Consider the following 26,349-nt stretch of genomic DNA (forward strand, 5'->3'; position numbering starts at 1 on the left):
TCTTTCCTCAGTCGTATAGGCAATAAATTACAGGCATGTAATAGATAAAATACAAATTGTTTCTTTGTTTCGCAGTGTTTTTTATTGGGTTTTTTCAGGCTTAGTCACAAAGAGGGTTTTTCCCGGGTGTACAACTTTAACCAGCAGGTTCATCTTCCGTTGTGGAACACAGGACTGAGTCATTGACATTTATACACTTTATACATTTTAAACAGGCCTGTACTAGTCCTCCAAAAGATCTGTAATGCTCACAGAAACACACTCATCTAAAGAAATGGCAAGGCCTTAGCCAAAGCTTTGAAACAGCAAAAATGGGAACACCGGAATCGTTTTTTTTAGACATACATCTGTAAAGAACTGTCCTATCATTCAAGGGGTAAGAGAGTGACTGAGAAGGTGTCTCTGTTAGGCACAGTGTTTTTTTTTTATTTATTTTATTTTTTTTCGTTCAATAAGGACATCTAACTACATCTCAGTGTTTCCCCTATAATTGTCCAGGCCAGGCCCCCCCCAAAAAATGTTAATGGGAAAAAAAATAACGGCACTGTCCCCTGATAATAAAAAATTGTTTGTTTTGTAATGGCCATTCAAAATGTTCTAAAAATTTCACGGTTTTTCAAAATAGCCTATTCAAAATGTTCAAACTAAAATAAAAAACAAACAGTACTTTTTTTCCAAATGCGAGTTTCGCTTTCTCTGTTTATTTGTTTCATAGACATATTTATTTTTATTTGCTGTAAGGACGGTAATGAGCTCAATACAGTGGTGACGCCACGAGACCACGGTATCCCTAATCAGAGTCACTTTGAATTACTGTGAACTGTAATTCAAAGTGACTCTGATTAGGGCATGATTACATGATGATACAATAATAAAGTATTGTAGTAAATATATTGCAACATGTCCTAACTTCAAAAGGTGCGCGTGCATTTCATATATAAAAATATTTAACTATACTTTTACACAGAAATTAGCTCATTCATCATGTAACATAACTTCATACCTAAATTAACATAATTCTCAGAATCTTATACTAAATAACTAATGCTACAAAAATCTGAAACAAGAGTTAATTTTTCACGTTTAAATTACGTTAGAAAAGAAAAAATCCACCACTGAGGCATACATAGATACTTGATTGAAATATCAATACTATTATAATGTTAATATATATGCAACAGAAGAAATCATCATATTGTACACAGACATTTGCTTAGTTGGATGAAATGGTGATTTCATATCAAAGTCGTGCGACATAAAAATGGTAAAAAATGATACAAATGATAAAAAAAAGTGAACATACCTCAGAAAGACATAAGTACAAAAAGATACTGTAGATGAGTGCAAAAAAACAAGTCGTTCAATTCTGAGTTCATAAAAAAAGTGTGTTGCAAGGTCAAAAATGCAAGGCTGCACTAATTCATTACATTTGGCCAGAGTAGCAGCTCTATGTTTATCAGCTTAAGCTAGACTTTCACGCTGAAAGTAACAATTATTATTATTAACTATTATAATCTGTCGGCGTGGGGCCTGGATCCGGGCCGGCACTCCTCTCCTTTCCTCCCCCATTTACTGCCATAACTATGACAGGAAGAGGCCACGTGACCAGTTGTAGTTCTAGTTTCCCTGGACCTAATTCACTGTTTTTCAATACATGTTTTTCAACGTGAACTCTGTCTTTCCTTGACATTCCAAAGCTGTTCCGGCTTTCTGCTGGTCAGAGACACCAGTGTCGTATGACACCCGACCACCACAACACCTGATGGGAAGACCAAGACGACACAGTCATTACCTAATTCACATTTATCCAAAAAAGACATCAAGACAATGAAGGAGAATATGCATCTACTTCCTGAATACACATATTAGTTACTACCAGGGCTGTGTATTGTTAGGAATCTACCGACACGATGTGTAATACAGTACCGCAAGTATGTGAATTTAACTTGGGTTGCACCAGCCAATATGATTTCATCAGGGATCATGATTTTTAGCCAGAAATGTAAACAATACCATGGCAGCAATTATCTGACAAGTCAATCTAATAAATAATAATAAAGTAAAATGTCAAAAAAGTATTTGAAAAATCACCGGGCATAGGTTTCCAACTATAATGTTGTCAATTAAACATTAATTTCGATAAATACACTACATATCTGGAAGGACCTGGATTTCATGAATTGGTATCTCCAAAATTTAGACATTGCAGTCTGTAGAACTGACACTTAGATTAGTATTGCAAAGATTAGTATTAGAACATGTTCAAGTTTCCCCAAACTCCTCCGCAGCCTCTCCCTTGTCCAACCAATATCAAAGTTCAGATATTTTCGTGGGTGTGACAGAGGCCGGAGTGTTTTAAAATGAGCTGTCATGGAGGGAGGACAAGAATCTTGGTAGGAGATAGAAGTACGGACTATGGCGATGGGTGTCTGGGCATCGACATCAAAAATGTTTATTGTCAACACAGCTTTAAGGTCCCCACCATTATTTAAAAAGCTTCAGAGTTTGTTCCAAGTTCAAGAAGCGTAGAAATCCTGGCATGTCACAAAGCGTAGTCCTTCATCCCCCAAGTAGCTATCTCTGATGATCATTTTGCAAGATTAGAGGTGGCCCTTGATTATTTGAAAGTTGTTGAATTTAGAGAAATGGTACATTACACTTCTTTATACATGTGTATTTAGCATCTCTGATTTTAGCCATTTACTAGAAGAAATAGAAAATCCACTTTGATTATTTTTTTGTGGGATGAATTCAAACATGGCTAAACTGAGAAAAGTGGAAAATCACATTGACGTGATCACTAAATAAACAAGACACAGGAAGTCAAGCACCGTGCTCCAGTGCAGCTCAGTTGTTGGAACATGACTCTGACGTCACAGGTTAGAGGTCATAAAGTGTAATACTGAAGTATATTTAATACAACACAGACAATTCATATATATAATGATTGTGGCGCTGCCCCTCGCGGCCGCCTGCGCCAGCGCCTTGTGTCGGTTGCGTACATTTTAGTATTTTTAGAGCATAATCACCGGCTGTCATGACATTTCACTGCATATGTGTATGACCGTATGTATATGTATGTGACAAATAACCTCAACTCAAAACAAAACCAACCTGGGTTTCTGAGTCCAGAGGGGTCACCGTCTCCTCACTCCAGCAGAGAGGCTCCTCTGCTGAATCTTGATGTCAGTCTGATGCTAATAATTCATATTTAGCTAATTGGAGGCTGCAGATCAAATAAACATAAGATAACATTAATATTAACATCACTCAAAACATAATGTTCAGCGATGCAGCATCCGAATGGTATTGAAGTCACTACTGACCCAGGTTTTCTCAGTCTCGCTGCCAACATCGGTCTGGCTTGTCCTTCCCGAAAGGGATGGTGCGGAACTTGGAAAGTCTTCGCCAAGTGGGCCAGACCAAGGTAATGGATGCCAGAGAGTTCCTTCTGCCATCCAATGTCAGACTGCAACAACTCCTGGATCTCCTGGTTCGCCAAGCAGCACTTCAAATCAGTTAAACAATTGAGCCATTGGCAAAGTGGGTCGTTCCCCGCGCACATTTCCTTTATTTTCCAGATAGGCGTCGGGACCATGTCTGGATTGCTCACTGGCTCACCCAAAAGGCCCCCCAAGAGTCTCTTGCTCATCTCCAGTGAGAGCTCATGGATGAAGCGAACAAAGAGGTCCGGGTGCCTGTTTTTACTCTTAGAGGCTTTGTTTGTGACTTTTCCCAGAAACTCTCCGAGAGATGTGTTGTCATGGTATTTTCCTCCACTTTCATCCTTGAGGAACTCTGAAAAGACCTTCACATCCTGGCGTGTGTACCAGTGGAAAATGTAGACTGCAGCAAGAAACTCTTGAATGCTCAGATGGATAAAGCAGAAGACCATTTTGTGGATGAAGGTGCGCTCCATTTGGAAGATTTCTGTAGCCAGTCCTGAGTACAGAGCAACATCCTTGACATCCAGACCACACTCCTCCATGTCTTCTTGGTAGAAGATGCAGTTACCTTTCTCCAGATGTTTGAACGCCAGCCTCCCCATCTTCAGAAGAACTTCCCGTTCAGACTGTAAGATTTCCAGTTTATTCATCTCATGTCTCCCATCAAACTTTTCCTTCTTCCTCTTGGTTTGCACAAGCAGGAAGTGAGCATACATCTCTGTCTCTGTCAGAGTCTTGAGCGAGTCTCCTGTTTCCTCACTAATCGGCATGTCCTCCAGAACTGTAGCAGTGATCCAACAGAACACTGGGATGTGGCACATGATGTAAATGCTTCTTCTGCTTTTTATATATGTGATTATTCGGCTGGCCAGCTCACCATCCTCAAATCTCAACCTGAAATACTGCTCTTTCTGGAGGTCTGTGAACCCTTTCACTTCCGTTACCCTCTCAATACATTGAGGAGGGATCTGATGGGCTGCTGCCGGTCGTGTGGTTATCCACAGGCTGGAAGATGGAAGCAGATTCCCCTTGATAAGGTTTGTCAGAAGCACATCCAGTGGTGCTGTTTCTGTGACATCAAGCACAACCTTGTTGTGCAGGAAATCCAGTGGAAGTCTGCTTTCATCCAGGCCATCAAAGATGAACACAACTTTGCAGGTGGCAAGTCTCTCAGCTGTGACCATCTTTAAAGTTGGGTGGAAGGTGTGGATCAGCCTCAGAAGACTGTACTGCTTATCTTTCACCAAGTTGAGCTCACGAAATGGAAGCAGAATCAGGAGTTCTGTATCTTGATTGGCCAGGCCCTCAGCCCAATCAAGAATAAACTTCTGTACACAAAAGGTTTTCCCAATGCCAGCCACACCCATCATTAGAACGGTTCGAATGGGTCTCTCATCTCCAGGTAAGGGATCGAAAATGCCGTTGCACGTGATCAACTTGTCATTTAGCAGGTTCCTGTTGTCAGGCATCTCCAGCTGCCACACCTCATGTTGGGTATTGACCCCCTCACTCTCTCCCTCTGTGATGTACAGCTCTGTGTAGATCCTTCGGAGAGCGGCTCTACGCCCTTCAGCAGTGCCTTCTCTGACACTTTCAGCTCTCCTTCTAAGGTCGGTCTTGTGTCCCTCTAAAGCGTCCAGGGGACCATCATCAATATGGGGACAACCAATGTTTGGCCTTGTGAGATGTTCTGTATCCTTAGGGTATAGATGATGGGTGATACCCCTCAATTTTTGTGATGCAGTTCTTCTACATTTCTTTCTATTATGGGAATGAGAAGGTCCACACAGTCCACAGAGTCAATATCATTGGTTTCAATCATCATTTATACAGCCCCGATTATAGCAAAATGTAGTGTTGTAACAAGCATTTAAGGTGATGCTCGAGCCAGTGTGTGGTTTGCCACATTCTGGGGTACATCCTAAATAAATACGTCCCCTAACATAAACTACTTAGAGAATATTACTGTTATTGAATATTATTTTGGTATCAGAGTCTTAATTGTTTGGTGCGACAAACTATTGCTGCTAAATGTGTACAGTATTTATCTATATAGTAATGAATTAATCATTCAATCAAAATGTCATCTTACTTTTTTGGTTTTGTTTCATTGCGGAAAGTATCTGGGACCCACATGGACTTATCACTCTTCATAGACAGACCGCTGGGCACTGGAAACTCACACCTAGGGGAATTTAAAAAGGGTCAATTTCTGTCTCAGAGGTTGATTTTATTATACATTATATTTTGCACTTCTGTTTGAACATGCATGCAGTGTATAGTGGAACCCAAACTTTTTTTTTTTTTTTTTTAATTGTGACAATTGCTCTAAAATGAACTTATTAGGTATTATTACTGTTAGCACACACTTTATTGTGGCTTATTAATATACATATATGTAATATATGTACATTCTATATTTACTTATAATAGGAAGGTCAATCAATAAAAATGAATATATGTTGACAATATACTGTATTCACCCTTCTGATTTTCTTTCATGGCTGAATTCAGGTGGGCTCCACATGGAATTATCACTCTTCATAGACAGACCACTGGGCACTGGAAACTCAAACCTAAGGGAATTAAAAAAGGTCAATTTTTCATTTGTCAGAATCGAATTTCTGTGTCAGAGGTTGTTTTTTTTTTAAAACATTATATTTTGTTCTAAAGCGTTCAGGAGACCATCATCAATAGGGAAAAGTAATATTTGGCCTTGTGAAATTTTCTGTATCTTTAGGGTATCCAACATCATGAGTCAGATCTCTGTTTTTGTGATGGAGTTCTTCTACATTTCTTTCTATTATGGGAATGAGAAGGTCCACACAGTCCACAGAGTCAATATCATTGGTTTCAATCATCATTTATACAGCCCTGATTATAGCAAAATGTAGTGTTGTACAAAGCATTTAAGGTGATGATCGAGCCAGTGTGTGGTTTGCTACATTCTGGGGTACATCCTAAATAAATACGTCCCCTAACATAAACTACTTAGAGAATATTACTGTTATTGAATATTATTTTGGTATCAGAGTCTTAATTGTTTGGTGCGACAAACTATTGCTGCTAAATGTGTACAGTATTTATCTATATAGTAATGAATTAATCATTCAATCAAAATGTCATCTTACTTTTTTGGTTTTGTTTCATTGCGGAAAGTATCTGGGACCCACATGGACTTATCACTCTTCATAGACAGACCGCTGGGCACTGGAAACTCACACCTAGGGGAATTTAAAAAGGGTCAATTTCTGTCTCAGAGGTTGATTTTATTATACATTATATTTTGCACTTCTGTTTGAACATGCATGCAGTGTATAGTGGAACCCAAACTTTTTTTTTTTTTTTTTTAATTGTGACAATTGCTCTAAAATGAACTTATTAGGTATTATTACTGTTAGCACACACTTTATTGCGGCTTATTAATATACATATATGTAATATATGTACATTCTATATTTACTTATAATAGGAAGGTCAATCAATAAAAATGAATATATGTTGACAATATACTGTATTCACCCTTCTGATTTTCTTTCATGGCTGAATTCAGGTGGGCTCCACATGGAATTATCACTCTTCATAGACAGACCACTGGGCACTGGAAACTCACACCTAAGGGAATTAAAAAAGGTCAATTTTTCATTTGTCAGAATCGAATTTCTGTGTCAGAGGTTGTTTTTTTTTAAAACATGTGGGTTCCACATGGAATTATCACTCTTCATAGACACAGTGTACAGTGAAACCCCATTATTATTATTTATTTTTAATAGTTTTTTGCGAGTATCATATTCACATTAAAAAATAAGATATCCAAATGAAGTTAACTGACCGAATATGACTACATGGAATTGATTGATATTAATGTGGAGTCTTGGTGAAAACGTTACCTTCCAGGTTTTTTGTCCTGGCTGAAGTTCCTCAGGTAAGTGTCACTCTCCACGGGCAGACAGTCTAGGAGCAAGGACGTTAGTTAGTTTCCACATCACAACTTTTCCTTTCCATCTGACACTTTGTTCATCTTGTGTAACATAAGGTGCCATAAAAAAGGTAGGTGTAAAGGCCCAACCTCCCAAATCCCAATCTAATCCCTGATCACAACTCCCACTGCTGGCCACTAAATGGGACAGATCACACATTGTTCTGATCAATAGTAATGTAAAGTCATGGTGAAATTGTTTTTTACCTTCCATGTTTATTTCCAGAGGGTTTTTGGGTTCTCTCCACAGGAGACTCAACATGTTGATTCCCAACATGTTGATTCTGAAAGGGCGAACAAACATGTTAGACAAATAAATAGACTAAATTAAATGTGACTGTCATGGTTATGCGCATGCATCACCCAAGGAATTCTCTCAATTTGTATGAATCCATGAAGCTGATCAGAGCCACCTGATCAGCTTCATGGAGCTTACTTCATTTTGGCCTCTAGATAGCGACATCGCATTGTTTTACTGTTGATGCGGTCGTTTTTTTTCTCTGTAATTCGGTTGTATTAACACGGTTGTGTTTTCTGTTCATTCAGGTGGATCTGCTGTTGATGCGGGTGTGTTTTTCGTAATTTGCTTATGTTTCGTCTATCTGCATGTTTTCTTAAGTTGCAGTGCATTGAGCTCCGAGGACCACCGTGCAAAAGTGCAAGAGTTAAATAAATGCATTTCAAAAAGATGTTATTATTATGTATTTATGCATGGACCATAGAGCAAACAAAACACTGAAGGTGGCGATAGTGGCGCCGCCCCTAGCGGTCGCCTGCGCCGGCGCTCCGGTTACTTTCTTACTCTTTAGTATTTTTTTCCTTTTTTTATCACAATGTTCGCCAGAAAAACATCAACAATTAACTCATACGGCCGAGATGCACTCATGGATATAAAAATTTCCCTAAACGAACAACTTTGGGACTTTTTATCCGTGGGAGCAGAGTGGCCGGCGGAAATCCTACGCGAGAACACTCGCAACAACAGCAACAACAAAAATGGAGTCGCTGTTCCACGAGCCGGCCCACGGAGGAAGCACCGAGGTAAACGAGGCGGCATTCGGGTCAGGATGAGGACGCAACCTTACCGTCCACCTCTGCCAAACATCCTTCTTGCTAACGTCCAGTCCCTGGAGAACAAGACGGATGAACTTCGAGCGAGGATTCAATTCCAGCGAGACACGAGGAACTGTTGCGTCCTCTGCCTGACGGAAACATGGCTGACCCCACTGGTGCCGGATGAAGCCATACGTCCAGCCGAGGCCTTCTCCGTGTTCCGCGGCGACAGAACGGGAGAGTCGGGGAAATCCAAAGGTGGAGGCGTCTGCCTAATGGTAAACAACCGCTGGTGTAACGCCAACAACACCAAATTCCTCTCCCACTCCTGCTCGCCGAACCTGGAACAGCTGACCATACTATGCCGTCCATTTTATCTCCCCCGGGAATTCAGCACGGTCATCATTACAGCCGTTTATATCCCACCGCAAGCGGACACCGACGCAGCTCTGTCGGATCTGTACGATGTGTTGTGCGGATTTCAGAACAGACATCCCGACGCGGCTGTGGTGGTGACTGGGGACTTTAACAGGGCCAACCTTAAAAAAGTTCTGCCGAATTTCCACCAACAGATCACGTGTTTCACCAGGGGAGACAGAACTCTGGACCATTGTTACACACGTTACAAGAACGGATACAAGCCCGTGTCGCTTCCTGCTTTCGGGAAATCAGATCACGCCGCGATCTCGCTGCTTCCTGTTTACAGGCCTCTGATCGCGCGGGATCTGGTGATGACGAGGGAAGTGAAGCGGTGGACGGACCAATCAGAGGCTGCGCTTCAGGACGCTCTGACTGGCGTAGACTGGGACATGTTCCAAGCGAGTTCAAGTGACGTCAGCGAGTTTACGGAGGTTGTAGTGAGTTTTGTGGCTACGCTCGCGGATGAAATCGTTCCCACGGTGAAAGTTCGGATATTTCCAAACCAGAAACCATGGGTTGATAAATCCATCCGCTGCGCTCTGAATGCGCGCATGGCCGCTTACAACGACGGCCTTGTATCTGGTAACATGGACAACTACAAAGCGGCGTCGTACAATCTGCGGAGGGCGGTGAGGGACGCCAAACGGACGTACGGAGACACCGTGGAGCTGCAGATGGAGCGGGGGGACACAAGACGCTTGTGGGAGGGGCTGCGAACAATAACAAACTACAAGAGCAGCTCCTCCCCAGCCACGAGTGTGGACGCCTCCCTGGCCAACCAACTGAACTCCTTTTATGCGCGGTTCGAGTCTGGCAGCAACACCGCTAGCTCGCCGGCTAATTGGAGTTACACCGCTGGGGACGAGCGCGCACTCTGTGTCCGTGCACGAGGTCAGGAGGGCTTTGATGCGGGTGAACACCAGGAAAGCTGCGGGTCCAGATGGCATATCTGGACGAGTACTGAAGACCTGTGCTAACCAGCTAGCTCCGGTGTTCACCACAATATTCAACATCTCCCTGGCTGAATCAGTGGTCCCGTCCTGTTTCAAGAGGTCCACCGTCGTTCCTGTCCCGAAGATCGCCTCTCCAACCTGCCTGGATGACTACCGTCCGGTGGCCCTCACCTCGGTGGTCATGAAGTGTTTCGAGAGGCTGATTAAGGATTACATCTGCGCCTCCCTCCTCCGCACCTTGGACCCGTTGCAGTTCGCGTACCGGCAGAACAGATCCACGGATGACGCGGTCTCCCAGGTACTGCACACCACGCTCACACACCTGGATGGCCAGAAGGGGGCCTATGTGAGAATGCTGTTCATTGATTACACTTCAGCTTTCAACACCATAGTTCCCACCAGACTGGCTGTCAAGTTGTTGGAGCTAGGATTGAATGCTCTGCTGTGCACCTGGATCCTGGACTTCCTCACAGGCCGCCCCCAGGTGGTCAAGGTGGGGAAGTACATGTCAAGCTCCCTCACCCTGAATACAGGATCCCCCCAGGGCTGCATCCTCAACCCCCTACTGTACTCCCTGTACACACATAACTGTGTGGCCAGGTCCAGCTCCAACACCATCATTAAGTTTGCTGACGACACCGTGGTCGTGGGCCTGATCACCGACTGCGATGAGAAGGCCTACCGCGAGGAGGTGGCTGACCTGTCACTCTGGTGCCAGGACAACAGCCTCCACCTGAACGTCAGCAAAACCAAGGAGCTGATTGTGGACTTTAGGCGTGGATCACAATCGAGGACGCACGCGCCCTTGTGGATTAATGGGACTTCTGTCGATAGGGTGAGCAGCTTCAGATATCTGGGAGTCCACATCACAGAGGACTTAACATGGACTGTTCACACAGACACTCTGGTGAGAAAGGCGAGGCAGCGTCTCTACCACCTCAGGCAGCTGAGGAAATTCCGGGTCTCGGTGAGGATCCTCAAGTCCTTCTACTCTGGAGCAGTGGAGAGCATCCTGACAGGCAACATCACTGCCTGGTTTGGGAACTGTACTGCCCAGGACAGGCGGGCCCTGCAGAGGGTGGTGCGTTCAGTTGAACGTACCACTGGAACTACCCTCCCCCCCTTGCAGGAGCTATACACCAGGAGATGTAGTAGCAGAGCCCGCAGGATCATGAAGGATCCTCATCACCCCAACAACGGACTGTTTCAGCTGCTGCGGTCAGGCAAGCGCCTCCGCAGTCACGCAGCGAGAACAGAGAGACTGAGACGGAGTTTTTTCCCGCACGCCATCAGAACTGTCAACGCTGACCTCACCAGGGGTCCTAACTGAGCCATGCACTAGGCTCCACTACCTACTGTACTGTATGTAGCATACTGTACCGCATACTGTGTCACTGTTCAGGGTTGTTCGTGATGCCGTATTGCTGCGCCGTACTGTTGTATACTGTGCTGTATTATCCCAAACACTACCTCACACTATTCACATTCACATGCCACTTTAAATGCACATATCTGTATATACATAGGCATATTCCTTCAACCTATTCCATTTTATTTCAATTTATTTTTTATTGTATTTTATTCTATATATTTTTTTATCTTATTCTATAAGTATTCCACTTACTGTATTACGTTTTAGGAGTCAGTTAGTCGGTCTATTAGAAAGGAATTTTCTACTTTTTATTTTTTATTTTATTTTTGTACTTTTTCCTAGGACTTATTGTGTGCTATCACCGGGCGCGTTGCATTACATTTCACTGCATATATGTATGGAAGTATGTATATGTATGTGACGAATAAACCTCTTGAATCTTGCGGTCACGCCCTGAAAAAGAAGCGAGCAGTTCTTGTAAATCACGTGACGCGGCGCTGGGAGCCTCTCCCTGTATATATCCTTTTATGGAGATCTATGTCGCGTCATCCTACCACCCATCTACTTTTAATTCTAAATAGTAATAATAGAATATTATTAATTCTATAATATTATAACACTCCTGGCTGATCTGGTTGACCTTTGTTGCTCTAAAAGGGGAAAGGGTAAAAAAAAGGTAAATCGAGCATTTTCATTTTATTACTCCACTTCTCACAATTTCGGCAGGAATTGCCTAGTTATTATAATAATAATAATAATAATAATAATAATAATAATGCAAGTTATGCCAAGCGACCCAGGTGATATTGCTTTAGAGCCCTACGAAAAACCGATCTTTCTGTAAGATTGCAGGCAGCCTGTGCTGTTTGTGTATTGGAAAAAAAAAAAAAAAAAAAAAAAAAAAGAGGTTAAAATAATATGTATATTAATATTATTGTCAAAAGTAGATTTAACCTCAATCGTGGCAAGACGTTAAAGAAAATTTTGTTAAACGCCCATAAAACGGACGTGTTCCTACCATAAGGACTTTGTTCTCACCCTTCGTTATGCCTTTCTCGCCAGCAAATATTCAAGTATAAACCCACTGGTTAGAATAGTGGAAGCGCCATCTCCACAAATCGCGTCGCCGCGACGTGAAACCGTCTGAAAAGCCTACCTTGCAGCCTGCACCAGGACGAGGACGTCGCCAAGCCGACGAAAAGCTTCGTCTGCGCAGACTACATCCGTGAGACCGCGAGTATAAAGGCACTGATCTATTATCTAGCTTCCTCTAAGCTAGGACGCGGTGCCACCCCCTTAGGGGAAGGACGTCAACACAAAACGATACTGAGGTTCAGTTTCTGCCGAAGAGGAACCGTTGGCCACGCACTACATTTTAGTAGAGGGCGTACTGAACTGGGGAACGGAGTCACAGCGTGGAATTAATGCTAAACTTAAAATTAATTAAACTGCACATAGAAACGTCACCGTGTATTTGTAAGGTAAACGTCACAATGGCCCTGTTGCTTTACAGTGAAGTCACCAAACCCGAGCTGAGCAGTTTGCATAAACTATTCTGGTCTGCGTCATGAAGAAAGTGAAATAATTTAAATGTCGCGTTTGACTTCGGCTAGATCCTGTACGTGCAGTCCCTACCCACACGATACAAACGATCAGACTGCCAGTCAGAGATTGGACGGTAGAGTCGTAACAGTTACATTGAGATGTTTTATTTCATTTTAATTTACATTACAAAAAAAAAAACATTACATAAATTCTAAGATACCAGCAACAATACTGCCTTATTATTGCCAATGACGGAATATGATATTGTCTTTCTTTGAACCTCTCATCCCATATGTACAATCTCATATATTATTGTTGAGCAATTTAAAAACACTGTATTAGAGAGGGAGAATGTGTAGGGCCCAGCCCAGTGAAGTCCGTCCCGGGTGCGTTGTGGAATCCGGTTGATATTGCTTGGTGGCTCCGCTCAGCCTCGCCTGCAGTGTCCAGTGCTTTAGACAGTTGCTGGTTTCATCAGGGCCTGCTCCCCAAACAGTTGCTTAAAGTGAATGACATGCTCTTCACAGTGTTCCCCTGGGGATCACACACACACACACACACACACACACACACACACAGACAGACAGACAGACAGACAGACAAAGTTTGATTCAGACGCCGTGTGTAAATGAGTCAAAGGGGAATTTAAGTGTTCATCAGTTATATATATATATAATTATATACACTGTAGATGAGTGTGGCATGAGTGCAGTCTAACCAGGGTTGAATGCTGGACTTCCCCTGAGCCTCTGGTTTCGTTGCTGAAAAGACCTGAAAACTGTGTAGAACAACATCTGGTCTCCAGTCTGCCGTGCTGCGTCCAAGAACTTCCTGGCGGACACGTTGTCGTGGCTGCCTGTTAAAGGTTTTGAGTTCATTGGAAGTTGAGAGAGAGAGAGAGAGAGACGCTTGCGGTGAAAATTCTGCTGTATTGACGGAAATAAACAATCAGGTAAACAGAATAGAATTTTCTGTTTACCTGAGTCTTTATTTTATCATGCATGAATGTTCAGACATTACAGAGGACAAGAGCATTCGGCAAGGTCTGACTCAGAGTGCAACATATTTTAAGAAGCTGTCAACAAGCTTGGGGTGACACCCAAGGTTATGCATAACAGGAATTTTGTCTGCGTGCTACAACCAGAGAGAGACAAAAGGTCACCTCAAAAGCTAAGGCCACCGTAAGTCATCTGGGTATAGCAAATAGTATGAGAGCTGGTGTTTTTCTATTACACACTATGGATATCCAGACGGAGAATGATACAGAGAGAACATGATTTGATTGCCTGAAGAATGTTACCAGATCATATGATCTGCTCTATGGGGAACATCGCTAGATCATATGACCCTACCCTGTGGAGAATATTACCAGATAATTGCATCATAATTTAGCAGATGCGATTGTCATCCTAAGTTTTTGTGAGTTTTTACTTGCGCGTACTGGGACCCTTTAGTGACTGTCCTGTGATTAAGGGCTATATAAATAAACTTAACTAGACTCATTCTGCCAGTTCTACGGCCTTGTACTTTGTGGCAAGGCAATCTACTAAAAAGTATCACTATACCATTATATGCTATAAAGCAGCGATTCCCAACCTATGGACTGCGGCCCACTGGCGGGCCGCGAGGGTATTGTAAGTGGGCTGCCAAATCATGGGCAAAACACATCGATTTTATTGAAAAAATATATACAAAAAAAATTAATGACAAAAACGTTAAACGTTAAATAATAATAATAATAATAATAATTCATAGTATTTTTTCTTTTAAACCTTAAAAAAATGACAAAATAGGAAAAAATAGGAACTCATGGGAGGGGGGGGGGGGCGTATGACGTCCAAGGCGGACTACGATCAACGTGCACCTGTACATTTTTGAACTTGAAACACTGAAAAGGAAAGAAACCATTTGTACATCATCCACAAGCCAAGTCTTGGTGGGACATCGGACAGGCGGGACAGTCCTGCCCGTCAAACAAAAAAGAAAGGTTCAGAGAAAGTATGGCGCTGAATATTTATCGTTGGGATTTTTTTGGCCCGGCACGGAAGACGAACCGTTACCGCTGTGCGTGGTGTATTCCGAGAATTTATCAAACAAAGCTCTGAAGCCATGTAAACAACACCATCACCTCAAGTCAAAACACCAACAGTAAATGTCCAGGCCGCTTGAATTCTTCGATAATAAACTCAAGGAGTATCAGGGCGAGAAGAAAGTCATCGAAACGTCAAGTGTGGGCATCGAGAACGCAAAGGCAGCGGAAACGTCCTATCGGGTTGCCCGACTCATAGCCAAGCCTGGTAAGCCGCATACAATCGGGGAGAATTTAATTCTTCCCGCCACAAAAGTGATCGTGGGGGTGATGTTGGGAGAGAAAGCGTGGAAGCCAATCCACCTCATCTCATTGTCTGAGAACTCAGTCAGACGCAGGATTGACGATATGACAGAGAATGGGTCAGAACAGCTGATAACGAGTGTACGAGAGTCGTTTTTATGTCCTACAACTGGACGAATCGACAGACATCACAAATCTGTCTCAACCTGCTTGCCTCTGTAAGGTATGAAAACAATGGAGAGAGAAAAGAAGAGTTGCTATCCTGCAGATCGTTAGCGACGCGTTCAACTGCTGAGGCCATTTTTGACATTCTGAACGTTCATAGTTTAAAACAGGATCAATTCGTCCGGATGTGTGGGAGTGAGCACTGATGGGGCCCGTGCGATGCTGGGCTAGCACAGTGGAGTCATCACCCTGGTGAAAGCTGTGGCTCCACTTGTAGCATCTGTCCACTGCAGTATACACAGAGCAGCACCGGCTGTAAAGAAAATGCTGCAGATCTGAAGACTGCTCTAGATGAGTCAACTTCATCAAAAGCTGCCCACTGCAATCACCATTATTTCCCGTTTTATGTGACGAGAATGGCAGTGACCATAAGCAGCATCTGTTACACACTGAAGTCCAGTGGCTCTCAAGGGGGAAGGTACTGATACGACTGTTTGAATTGCGTGATGAGGTGAGGGTGGTTCTCGACACAAAGTTTGAACTGGCACATCGCTTCAGTGATTTTGAGTGGCTGGCTAAATTGGGATACCTGGCCGACATTTTCAGCCACTTGAATGGACTCAACCTCAGTCTCCAAGGAAAAGCAGTGACCATGTTCAATGTCCAGAATAAAATAGAAGCAACCTGTTGAAAGAAAATACCAGTCTGAAATTCAGTTTTAGCCCGTTTACCCGTTTTTATATGGTATGAATTATCCCAAAACCAGAAAATAAAGATGACATTAAAAAAAAAAAAAAGAAAAATGTGAGATATCGGGAAAATAGGCGAGCCTTCGAGCCTAGGCGACACCGAAACTACACCTTTAAACTGTAGCATATAGTTTTAGTGTTACATATACATATTTTACATTATTTATTACCAATAGGACCTGTGTATCTGTTTTAGTTGTTTTTAAACTTTGTATTTTTGTTTATTTTTGTATTTCCATATGCAGCAGCAGGAGCAGCGCTCCTGATAAAAACAATAAAAATAACAATTAAAAGGCTTCTACGCAACCCACTTGCATATCACTTTATTTGCCGTCCAAAGTGCATTGATGAGTTAAGCAGCAATCTGAATTGGTCAACACAACCTTTGTTACTCAACCCAACAAACTGTCAGCCAATAACAGAAAAACAGATCTTTCAATAAAAAGTCAACAATATTATTGGATCGTATTATTTGTTCAATAGAGAATTTTACGAGAATTTTTTTTGTGTGGAACCTTACTACATCATACTCTACGTTCCATTCTGCAGCCTTCAACTTGGAGACCGGACCAACTAAAAATACAAACACTATAAGGAACAGTATATTAACACTTTTGCCCAAACAAGCGCATCAATGAACTTCATAATTAAATACCTTTAAAACTTATTTTATATCTATCTATATCTATCTATATCTTTTATTTATTAAAGGGCATTGTGGTTGAAAACATGTAGTAGTAAGAATAGTGCTACTACATGTTAACTCTGTGGATAGATGTTTCCATATGTTACTATTGGGGCGCCCCGATGGCTCGCCTGATAGAGCACAAACTGTTATCAAGGCTGCCTTGCTGCAGCTGCCCGGGTTTGTTGGCACGAGGCTATTTGCTGAGATCCCCTCGCTCTCTCTCTCTCTCTCTCTCTCCCCTGCCTCTCCTGTCTCTCTGTACTGTTACTGCCAAATAAAGCATGGAAAAGATAAAATAAAAATAAACCCCCTTACATATGTTACTGTTTTAAAATGTTATTTTTATATCCATCTTACTTCCTCACCTGCACCTGCATTAATCCCCACAGGGATTAATAAAAAAAATATTGAATTCAAAAATAAAAAGTCTTATCTTTATAAGAGTCTTATCTTGTGTTCTGCCGGGTCCGAGGTCAATAAGAAAGACAGATAGAGTTGGGCGGAGTCAGTTTAACCCTTTTGATAAACATGCTTTTATGGCTCAGACTGACTTGTAGAACATGTTTTTGAGCCTAACTGAAATGTATACAATATTAACATTTCTTTAAAAAATGTGATGTGATGTGAAATACAGTTTACTGAATTTAATTGAAATCAGCACAAAGCCTGCAGGTTTTTAACTTTCTTCTTGCTTTTGATGGTTTTACTTCCTAGTTGCGTTTTTGTTTTTTTTACAGTGTTGTGGCTTGCTGTGTGCTCAAGGATTTCATAGCCAGCAAAATCTGCCTCCATGCTGTTTTGTTGGGCAAACAAAGTGCATTCTTGCACTTTGCATGAATGTCCACTGCCAAGAATCCCTAGTCCTTTTTTATGTTCAGAACTAAGGTTCATGGCACTCATCTCAGGGATCCTTAGGTCAACTGACCAAAATCCTTTGCACTTGAAAAGACGGAATGCTTATTTCTATTTTTGCGAAAATATAATTTACATTTATGTAAATATATTTATATATGATATTTATATTACATGTACATTTATGCCTGGCAGCGACAGATTAATATGAAAGCAATTCTTTTTTCTGTTTTGTAGGCGCATGTTTGTAAGTTGATTCAAATCTAACATGAGACTTGATGAAATCTTGAATGTTATGAGATATGTTTCACATTCCTGCAAAGCTCTGCGTGTTGAGTTTTGTTTTTACCCACTTCACAAGTCAGTGTATTTCCTTCTCCTGGGTGTGGCAGCTATCTTCTTGGTGCCAGAGCTCAGAGCAGCTCAGGTCAGTTTAGATATTTGGGTAATAAGGGGCTAACAAGCAAACCGTACAAAACGTACCGACACTGCGGATGAATCGGAGCGCACCGAGAACCTGCTGCTTGGACAACAGAACCTCCACGATCTCATCGTTGGCCGTAGACAGACGCTGAAACACACATTTCTTTCATGAATACAGACAGGCAGAGATGCCAGCAAATGCGTGCATGAAACTTCTAAGTGTAAGCTCAATATCTCTTCGGTGCTGTACATTAAAACTTATTATATCTATTGCAGAGTGCTTGTTTGTAATGTGTGTGTGTGTGCGTGTGTGTGTGTGTGTGTGTGTGTGTGTGTGCGCGCGCACACTTGAAAGTTACCTTCAACATATCCAGTGACAGTTGGTGAGCGGGAGGGTAAGTGCTTTCCAGAGACAGGAGTAAACACGCCTGAAACAACACCTAGGATGTCAAATGAACCATGTATGCCAAAGCACCAGCATGGAAAACAGGACAGAGTTACAAACAAAAAGGTCAAAGAGAAGATTCTAGGCCACCGAGTAGAGAGGGATCAACGGCTGATCAGCTGGTTTGACAGTCAAAAGAAGCCTTTCTTCATTCATGTAGTGACCTGGAGCGGCACCACGGAAAGCTCCTGCCGACACCACATCATGTCAAAGTTCTCGCTTCCATGTTCAAAGGGGACATTTGAAAGGGAAATAGTAGACCAGGCTGAGAAGGCTCTGAAGCATGCAATCCCAAAAGTTGCGAAAGGCATCTTGAGGGTGATGCCTCAACTTAGCACATGACCTTCTAATTAAGTAGGGGGGTTCATAGGTGGAATGCTCCAATGAAAAATCCCCAATGACTGCTGAGATTTACGTTTTGAGCTGAATCGAAAGAGATGAGATAATGTGCTTCCAAAACAATAATATAATGAGGAACCACAAAAATCCTTCCCTGACGTCAACTGGATAAAAGAGAGCAGAAATTAAATAGTCAAAGTGGTTTTAGTAGCTTAACACTAGTTTCACATTGTTCTTGGTCCTGGGTAATTTGAGATCACAATCAGACTATATTTACGAAACACATTCAAACTGTCGTCAGACCAGTAGGGCTGTATCTTTCCCTCACCAATGGTTTGGAGTCACTGAGCACGTGGTACTGGAGGAACTGATGCAGCATGTAGAACAAGTTGTGCTGTACCAGAGTTTTAATCACCAGCTCGTACAGGTAATGCTGCGGCAAAGAGAAACAAGGGCTCATTGAGGCACTGACGCACCTAGTCACCGCACAAGGTACCTTTTACTTTGGCGAAAGAAAACTCATAATAGCCATTAAAAAAATGAGGAACAAAAGAAAATACGAAAGAAAGAAAGAAATTATGAAAGAAAGAACAAATTCAAAATTTCATCTGTTCCAACTTAGATTTATAATGTGTAACATTTACATTTACATTTGTCATTTAGCAGACGCTTTTATCCAAAGCGACTTACAAGGGAGAATAACATTCAAGCTACATTGCGACAGAGACATTAGTGTAACAATAAATACTGCTAAGTAAGAAACATGTTTTTGCAGTACCGTACTTGGACAGTGATCTGGAACTGGTTTAGCGAGCGAATGTACTCCATCAGAACTGCAATGATGAACTTATGGGACAAACCCTGCAAACGACATTCACAACCCCAAGTTTTGGTTCTTATTTTCGTTTCCAAGCAAGGTTTCATTATGAGAAGGAAGCGAGGCTCTGCAATCATATGCACACTACAGCCCTCACTGAAAAACAGCCTGAGCCTGTCTGTGTGTTTACCTTCCTTTCTGTGAAAGTTGACAGCACGTGAGTGTACATGTCTGACTGGTCGATGACAGCCTGGGTTCTAACAGGTCTCTTCTGGGCCGCATTTCCGCGACTAGGTCCTGACTCCATGGCCTGAACAAACACAGTACAGGTATAGGTGATGGTATAATAATAATTATAACAACAATAATTTAGCTATCGTCACACCAGCACAAAAAAAAAAAACAACAACCCAAAACACTCTCAAGACTGTGCTTCTCTTGTTGTGCAGCAATGTTCAATCTGTGCGCAACCGCACCCTAGTGGTCGGCAAGGGTACTGCAAATGGGCATCCAAATAAGATTTTTATTCTTCTGACTCTTTTAACTAAAAATTCCAAAAGCGAATTTCCAAAAAGTTTGAAAATGTAATTTCATTAAATTTTTTTTTTTTTTTTTTTTTACTTTGAAAATGCATCGCCACTGTGATCATTTGCGACTGTCTGTACTCGTTCGCTGTGTGCTGCTCATTTGGTTGTTGGCATAAACATGCTCTGAGAACTCGTATTATTTGTGGTCCGGTGTGGACCATTTTTGAGATTTTGAGATGAAGTCGCTGTGAGTGATAAGCATTTGTGAACCTCTGTTGTAGTGTCTCTACTGTTGTCCTGTGGAGGGCTGGGATATAGAACTCACCACAGTGTACGTCTGCTCCGCCTCCAGGTATTCTTTGTAGACTTGGTTGAGTTTGTCAAAAACTGTGGCTACAACTGGCAAGCTGCCCTTTTCTCCGCCGTCTAGAACTGCACACAGACAAGACAGATGAGTCAGACAGGTAAGAAAAAAATGTCAAGACAGGAAAAAAAAGTCAAACAGGAGAAAAAAAAAAAAAAGTTAAAAATGTTTACAAGTCAGACAGGTAAGAAAGTCAACACAGGTAAATAGAGCAGACAGACGCACTCTGGGAGCAGACAGACAGGATGACCATCTTGCACTCTCTGCGGCGTAACAGGAGGTCCATCAGCTTGCCCTTGTCCTGCAGCAGGTTGACGGTGGGAGGCAGCTTCACCTGTAAATACCACAGGTACCCTGGCAGGCGTGACAGCAGCAGGGTCAGTGTGTATTATGGGGTGTCGTGTGTGAATGGGTGTGTGCAGCGCGTGTACAATCTCCACCTTCGCTGGCGCTGATGATGATGTCCGGCTGAAACACACTCCAGGAGGAAGAGTCTACATTTGCCGGGTCAAGGTCTTGACGATAACACAGTGTTTGGCTTGTTACCATGGCAATCTACACTGTAGCAGTTGGTGGAACATCACTCATACACACACTGGTTTCATCAGGGCCTGCTCCCCAAACAGTTGCCTAAAGTGAATGACATGCTCTTCACAGTGTTCCCCTGGGGATCACACACACACACACACACACACACACACACACACAGACACACACACACACACACAGACACAGACACACACACACACACACACACACACACTAAATATATAAGAATAACTACGTGCACATTCTGTATGGCACAAGGACACATTCATGTAGAAAATATATATTAAATGGTTGTATGATCTAATATTTTCGGCCATAATCCTACTGTAGAGATTTTACATCCGATCTCTAAAGCTACTAGCCTGACATCGCCAGACCAATTGGCAGATGCGTATTAGTCTGGAATGTCTGCATTTTCGATGTATAAGGAGCGTTACCGACGGGCGCAGACCAAAACGTCTCTGGACGCAATTTGATAGGAACTACAATCAATCAGAGTAACGAAATGTGTGACGTAGCGCTGAGCGACGGCCGACATATCTGCAGGAGCAAATTAAACATGAGCTGCCACATTTGTCTGGTTCCCAGGCTGTCAAGCCACACTTATTTCAGTGAAAGGTTTGAAGGTTTGAAAGCTGCTCACTGTCACCGAAGTAGGGTAGTGGATTCAATAATGCAGAGTATAACAGGATACACAGTTGACATGGCACTGGAGGTTGAGAGGGAACCACGGCTGGACCTGGAGGGAACGAGAGAAAGATTACTATTCCGGAAAGATTTGGCAAAACAGATTTCAAGAACCCAGGATTTGGTTGTGAGAATGATGATTTGATACGGCTAATATATATATAATAGTTTGCACTGTTTTCGACTCTCCAACAGGGCCGCCCCTTCAGAGGTCAACATGGCTGTGAGTGAGTGTGTACCCGTCAGCGGTATCCTGTAGGGGTGTATAGAACGGGCAGGAAGGACAGGCTGGTGCGTGTTGACTGCACATTCTGGTTCCCGCAGGCGGATGTCAAAGATCAGAGACGTCTGAAACACACACACACACACACACACACACACACACACACACACACACACACACACACACACACACACACACACACACACACACACACACACACACACACACACACTTTTCACACTTCTGTGAAAAGACTAATCCAGATACACACAGAGATACACACACTCTAACCTGAGAGCTCTGGTGGTGTACAACCACCAGGTTGTCCACGATGTTGAGAGCAAACTTCCCCGTGGTGTTTAGCTTCAAAACATGACTCCTCTTGCAAGCTCCCTCCCTGGAAACACACAGCACAACCACACACAATTAGACCAAGAATGTGTGTGTGAATATATAAATTTGAAATCAGCATATGTGCTTTATTGTATTGGTGTGTATGTGTATGTGTGTGTGTGTGTGTGTGTGTGTGTGTGTACCGAGGCAAGTGGTAGAGCACCACCTCCGCACTGGGGCTGTTGGCGGTTCTGGAATGATGTTTCAGGTACATCACATACAGCTGTCCGTAACTACGTCGATATTGAGGGACGAGAGTTCAAAAGACATTTCACACCGACACACAGAATATTTGATCTTACAAATAAAATGGCTACAGTGGTTTTTCATTTCTAGGGAAAGTCTCTAAGGATAAAGAACTATAAAGAATACCAAGGCAACAAAAAACAACACATAGAACTATGGGATGTAGTGGCAGAAAGGAGCCTGGATGGGGGACACTTCCAGCAGACTCACATGGTTGCCATGGCGACGTCTCTCTCTGACAGACTGAGTTTGGCGGGTTTGGGGACTACCGGCAGCTCAATTTCGAACTTGGACATTTTGGACACCGTCCCATTCTACAACGGGTAGCAGCAACCAAACATCAAATAAAAACACGGTTAGATAACAAAAACAGCAATAAATACAAACGCTAAAAATACTGCAAAATGATCAGAAATTAAAAACAGAACTAATTAAACACATGAGAAACAGCATATCAGAGTAAAGTATGTCACAACTCTGTCGGTTCAACAAAAATCAAGTCACAAATAAAGGGTGAACCGTCACTGGTAAAGTTGTCCCCAGTTGACGATTAATACTAAAATAATAACTGCGACCAACACTTTAATTGACAAAATATAATACGTAATTATACATGTTTGTATATAACTATTGCAGAAGAGCAATTTATTGGCAATAAAGATTGGAACATAAAATTCAGGTGGATAAAACTCAAAGCAACTGATGGAAATTCACCTAATTCACACCCTGAATTCCCCCTTGACTTTGGATTGGAACAAATAACTGGGATCGAGCGCATGTATGGAATAATAGCGGCAGCTCCGTGTCTCCACGCACCCTGAAGGCGAAGGGCTGCAGCACGTTGCCCTGCACGGTGGTGGAGAGCAGGATGACGGCTGTCTCTGGACAGTACTGGTACCAGTTCACGTTGATGCTCTGACTCTTCAGTAGCTTAACACTGCGCTTGTCAGGAAACACCTAGACACAGAGAGAGAGAGAGAGAGAGAGAGAGAGAGAGAGATGCTGTGTGTAAATGAGTCAAAGGGGGATAAAAGTGTTCATCAGTTATATATATGTATATATAATAAGAGAGAGAGAGAGAGAGAGAGAGAGAGAGAGAGAGAGAGAGAGAGAGAGCGCGAGAGATTTGACATTTAAGGTTCATTTATTTTCAGTAAGTCATGTCACAGCAGCAGAAACTTGTTTACAAGGGAACCAAAGAACAACAAAAAGAGAGAGAGAGAGAGAGAGAGAGAGAGAGAGAGAGAGAGAGAGAGAGAGAGAGAGAGAGAGAGAGAGAGAGAGAGAGAGAGAGAGAGAGAGAGAGAGAGAGAGAGAGAGAGAGAGAGAGAGAGAGAGAGAGAGAGAGAGAGAGAGAGAGAGAGAGAGAGAGAGAGAGAGATTGATCCATGTTCAGCCTGCGTCCGGTGTCCATCGCAGTCTCACCTGGTAAAGCTCGATTCCCTGGTCGGTGATGAAGACGATCTCATTCCAGTTGGTCCAACAGAAACCCAGGACGTTGGCGTTCTTCATCTAACGCCCCGAAAGCATCAAAGCGACAAAACAAATCTCTTATTATTTCGTGAGTGCCCAGTTCAACAATTTGTCAAACATTTTAATCTACCGTTGTGTGAAATTCTGTCCCCGCCAAAAGTGTTTTGCAAAAATTTCCAACAAATTAAAAAATATATAATAAAAATAATCTACCTTATAAACAGCCTACATTACATTGTATGAAATGTGCTACACGAATACACTTCACTTAACTAAATGCATTTGAGGTGAATGTGAAGCAACTTATGCAGATGGGGAACATAAATGTAATGTTCACTTTTCTGCAATACTGATGATTTAGATTTGAGAATAGGCCATCTTCATGAATCATGCAGTGCGAGCGGGGTGACCTGTTCAAACTTACAGCACAGGCCATGTTGAGATGGCACAGCAATGTCACCACCAGCAATTATAAATGGGGTCACAAATTGCCAGGAGCATGTTATTTTAGCTCACTAATTTAGCTCATCAGAATATATAAAAAAAATATATATATATATACATTTGGATCTTAAAATGTCAAAGCAGAAGAGCTTGATAGTGTTGATTTAATCAAAATGGGAAATGGCTATTTTTAGAGGACAAGGTGGGTTAAATTTTCTTTGATACCTTGCATTCCTGGGAGAACTCTGTATGTGGATAGTCTGGAATAAAGTTGATGAAATCCTACATGGGAAATAAACATTATGATCAGCTGCCACGTCAACCAAAGTTGCTATCACACACACACACACACACACACACACACACACACACACACACACACACACACACACACACACACACACACACACACACACACACACACACACACACACACACACACACACGAATCTTCAGATTTCAGTTGGTCTGTACCATCTATCAGAACAGTAGCATTCATTCTTCATCTTCCCTTATGGTTTATTACATACATTAAAATATAGAAGTAGTCCAATGTGACGACACTCACTATGGTGTAATATCTTGGAGCGTCAAAAGAAGAAAATGTAACTGCCAACCCTGATAGTTCTAGTGCCTTGCACACAGGTGTGCATAACTCACCACAGACTTAGAGGTCCTCTGGACAGCCAGTATTTTATTTCCTATAGAGAACTTAATGCATTTCACCTCGCCTTTGTCATCCATTCTGTGGAAAAGCAAACAAACAACATGGCGTCTCGATCAGTCAGAGTAAATCAATGGGGGAGCGCTGGAGAGAGAACTAGGAACAAACTGCGAGATCAACAGTCTGTGGCTGGCGGAGGGTGAAGCAGGAGGGTCACGTAATGCACCGTGGTACCTGAAGGCGATGGAGTTTTTGTCGTCTGGGCCTTTGACCACCACCCCCGTGGCTCCACCGGAACGCACCGCGAACACCTGGAGGCGCAGGACGGGACGGGACCCGGTGTCAATACTGGAGGAGTGACAGCGTCATGGCTTAAACTAACACGAGTCCTACCACGACACCACATTTCTGAATCCATCGCATATCACATGTCATCCGTCGGTCCCAGATTTTCGCATTCTTACCGGGAAAGTCGGACCCCGCCACCAAAAATGGCAACAGCATGTACAAACGAATATATGCATGACCCAAAATACCTCCAGTGGCTGTCTCTTATAAGCGGCCAGCATAATAACGTATGAAGTATGGGATTTGTTTCCACAAAACAATCTCACGGATTACCACTTGAATGTAGGGCTCTGGGAATCAAACTAAAGAACATTTGTAAGTCACCACGGGCGTTAGCTTGCTTACTTGCTTGTTCGCTTCGTCGAAGAACACATTGTTGACACTGGACGCGTGTTCAAACTGGACAGGATTCTCACACAGCTCCAGATAATGCTGCTGGCTCATCCTGACACTTTGATGGCAGATGACGGGTCTGCGGGTCTTTATCGTGGCCCGGCCGCTCGGCTTCTTGCCTGCATCTCTACGGGGGACGCTTACTTCCGGTATCTACGTCACGTGCCTCCAGTTCCGGTGCCACCGCTGGGGGCGCCACGGTTCCTGGCTGATTTGATCCTGTTAGAGGTCTTCATATATTAATATTATATATATATACATACACATACACACACACACACACACAGTGTATACATATTTTACATATTTAAATATCATACGTCACATTTTCATCTCATATCTGTATACCGAATAGACTAGAGGGTATGAGAAAATGCTAAACAACAAATCAGGAGTCTTATGAATAACAATAATTACTTAAAACACCCTACTATGATCATCTTAGTCAGCCCAAATTTTG

General features: G+C 42.6%; 2 protein-coding genes across 3 annotated transcripts; both read right to left on the bottom strand.

Annotated features, from left to right (window-relative positions):
- Positions 1-48: 48 nt before the first annotated feature.
- LOC307245106 (protein NLRC3-like) lies at positions 49-12,518 on the bottom strand. Its single transcript, XM_080020525.1, has 10 exons — positions 12,380-12,518; positions 7,633-7,709; positions 7,337-7,400; positions 6,969-7,061; positions 6,578-6,670; positions 5,930-6,022; positions 5,539-5,631; positions 3,327-5,207; positions 3,115-3,226; positions 49-1,759 (listed from the first exon to the last, which is right to left on the bottom strand). The coding sequence occupies exons 2-9, from the start codon at positions 7,700-7,702 to the stop codon at positions 3,187-3,189; spliced, it is 2,427 nt and encodes an 808-aa protein (XP_079876651.1). The 5' UTR covers positions 7,703-7,709; positions 12,380-12,518; the 3' UTR covers positions 49-1,759; positions 3,115-3,186.
- Positions 12,519-12,922: 404 nt separating this feature from the next.
- On the bottom strand, positions 12,923-26,009 carry rmc1 (regulator of MON1-CCZ1). 2 transcript variants are annotated; one of them, XM_080020556.1, is made up of 21 exons: positions 25,842-26,009; positions 25,383-25,459; positions 25,145-25,229; positions 24,710-24,766; positions 23,993-24,079; positions 23,384-23,524; positions 22,778-22,881; positions 22,465-22,512; positions 22,220-22,325; positions 21,945-22,053; positions 21,713-21,757; positions 20,910-20,963; positions 20,695-20,823; positions 20,431-20,537; positions 19,769-19,888; positions 19,545-19,622; positions 19,090-19,194; positions 18,337-18,405; positions 18,038-18,125; positions 13,487-13,624; positions 12,923-13,302 (listed from the first exon to the last, which is right to left on the bottom strand). In XM_080020556.1, exons 1-21 carry the CDS (start codon positions 25,938-25,940, stop codon positions 13,223-13,225), a joined length of 1,926 nt encoding a protein of 641 aa, XP_079876682.1. In that variant the 5' UTR covers positions 25,941-26,009; the 3' UTR covers positions 12,923-13,222. The 2 variants fall into 2 exon arrangements, with proteins under 2 accessions (XP_079876682.1, XP_079876681.1); XM_080020555.1 differs by having other exon boundaries at positions 22,465-22,554.
- Between the last annotated feature and the right edge of the window lie 340 nt (positions 26,010-26,349).

Source organism: Zeus faber (assembly GCF_960531495.2).
Source record: "Zeus faber genome assembly, chromosome: 19".
NCBI lineage: Eukaryota > Metazoa > Chordata > Actinopteri > Zeiformes > Zeidae > Zeus > Zeus faber.

What these genes read in the sequence shown, in the direction of transcription:
- LOC307245106 (XM_080020525.1), bottom strand. Translation starts at nt 7,702, where the DNA reads ATGTTGGGAATCAACATGTTGAGTCTCCTGTGGAGAGAACCCAAAAAC. An exon ending in AATGAAACAAAACCAAAAAA is followed by an intron (nt 6,023 to 6,577) that starts GTAAGATGACAT and finishes TAATTCCCTTAG; the next exon opens with GTTTGAGTTTCCAGTGCCCA. An exon ending in AATGAAACAAAACCAAAAAA is followed by an intron (nt 5,208 to 5,538) that starts GTAAGATGACAT and finishes TTCCCATAATAG; the next exon opens with AAAGAAATGTAGAAGAACTG.
- rmc1 (XM_080020555.1), bottom strand. Translation starts at nt 25,940, where the DNA reads ATGAGCCAGCAGCATTATCTGGAGCTGTGTGAGAATCCTGTCCAGTTT. An exon ending in AGTTCTCCCAGGAATGCAAG is followed by an intron (nt 24,080 to 24,709) that starts GTATCAAAGAAA and finishes TCGGGGCGTTAG; the next exon opens with ATGAAGAACGCCAACGTCCT. An exon ending in CCGATTCATCCGCAGTGTCG is followed by an intron (nt 13,625 to 18,037) that starts GTACGTTTTGTA and finishes AACCTTTAACAG; the next exon opens with GCAGCCACGACAACGTGTCC.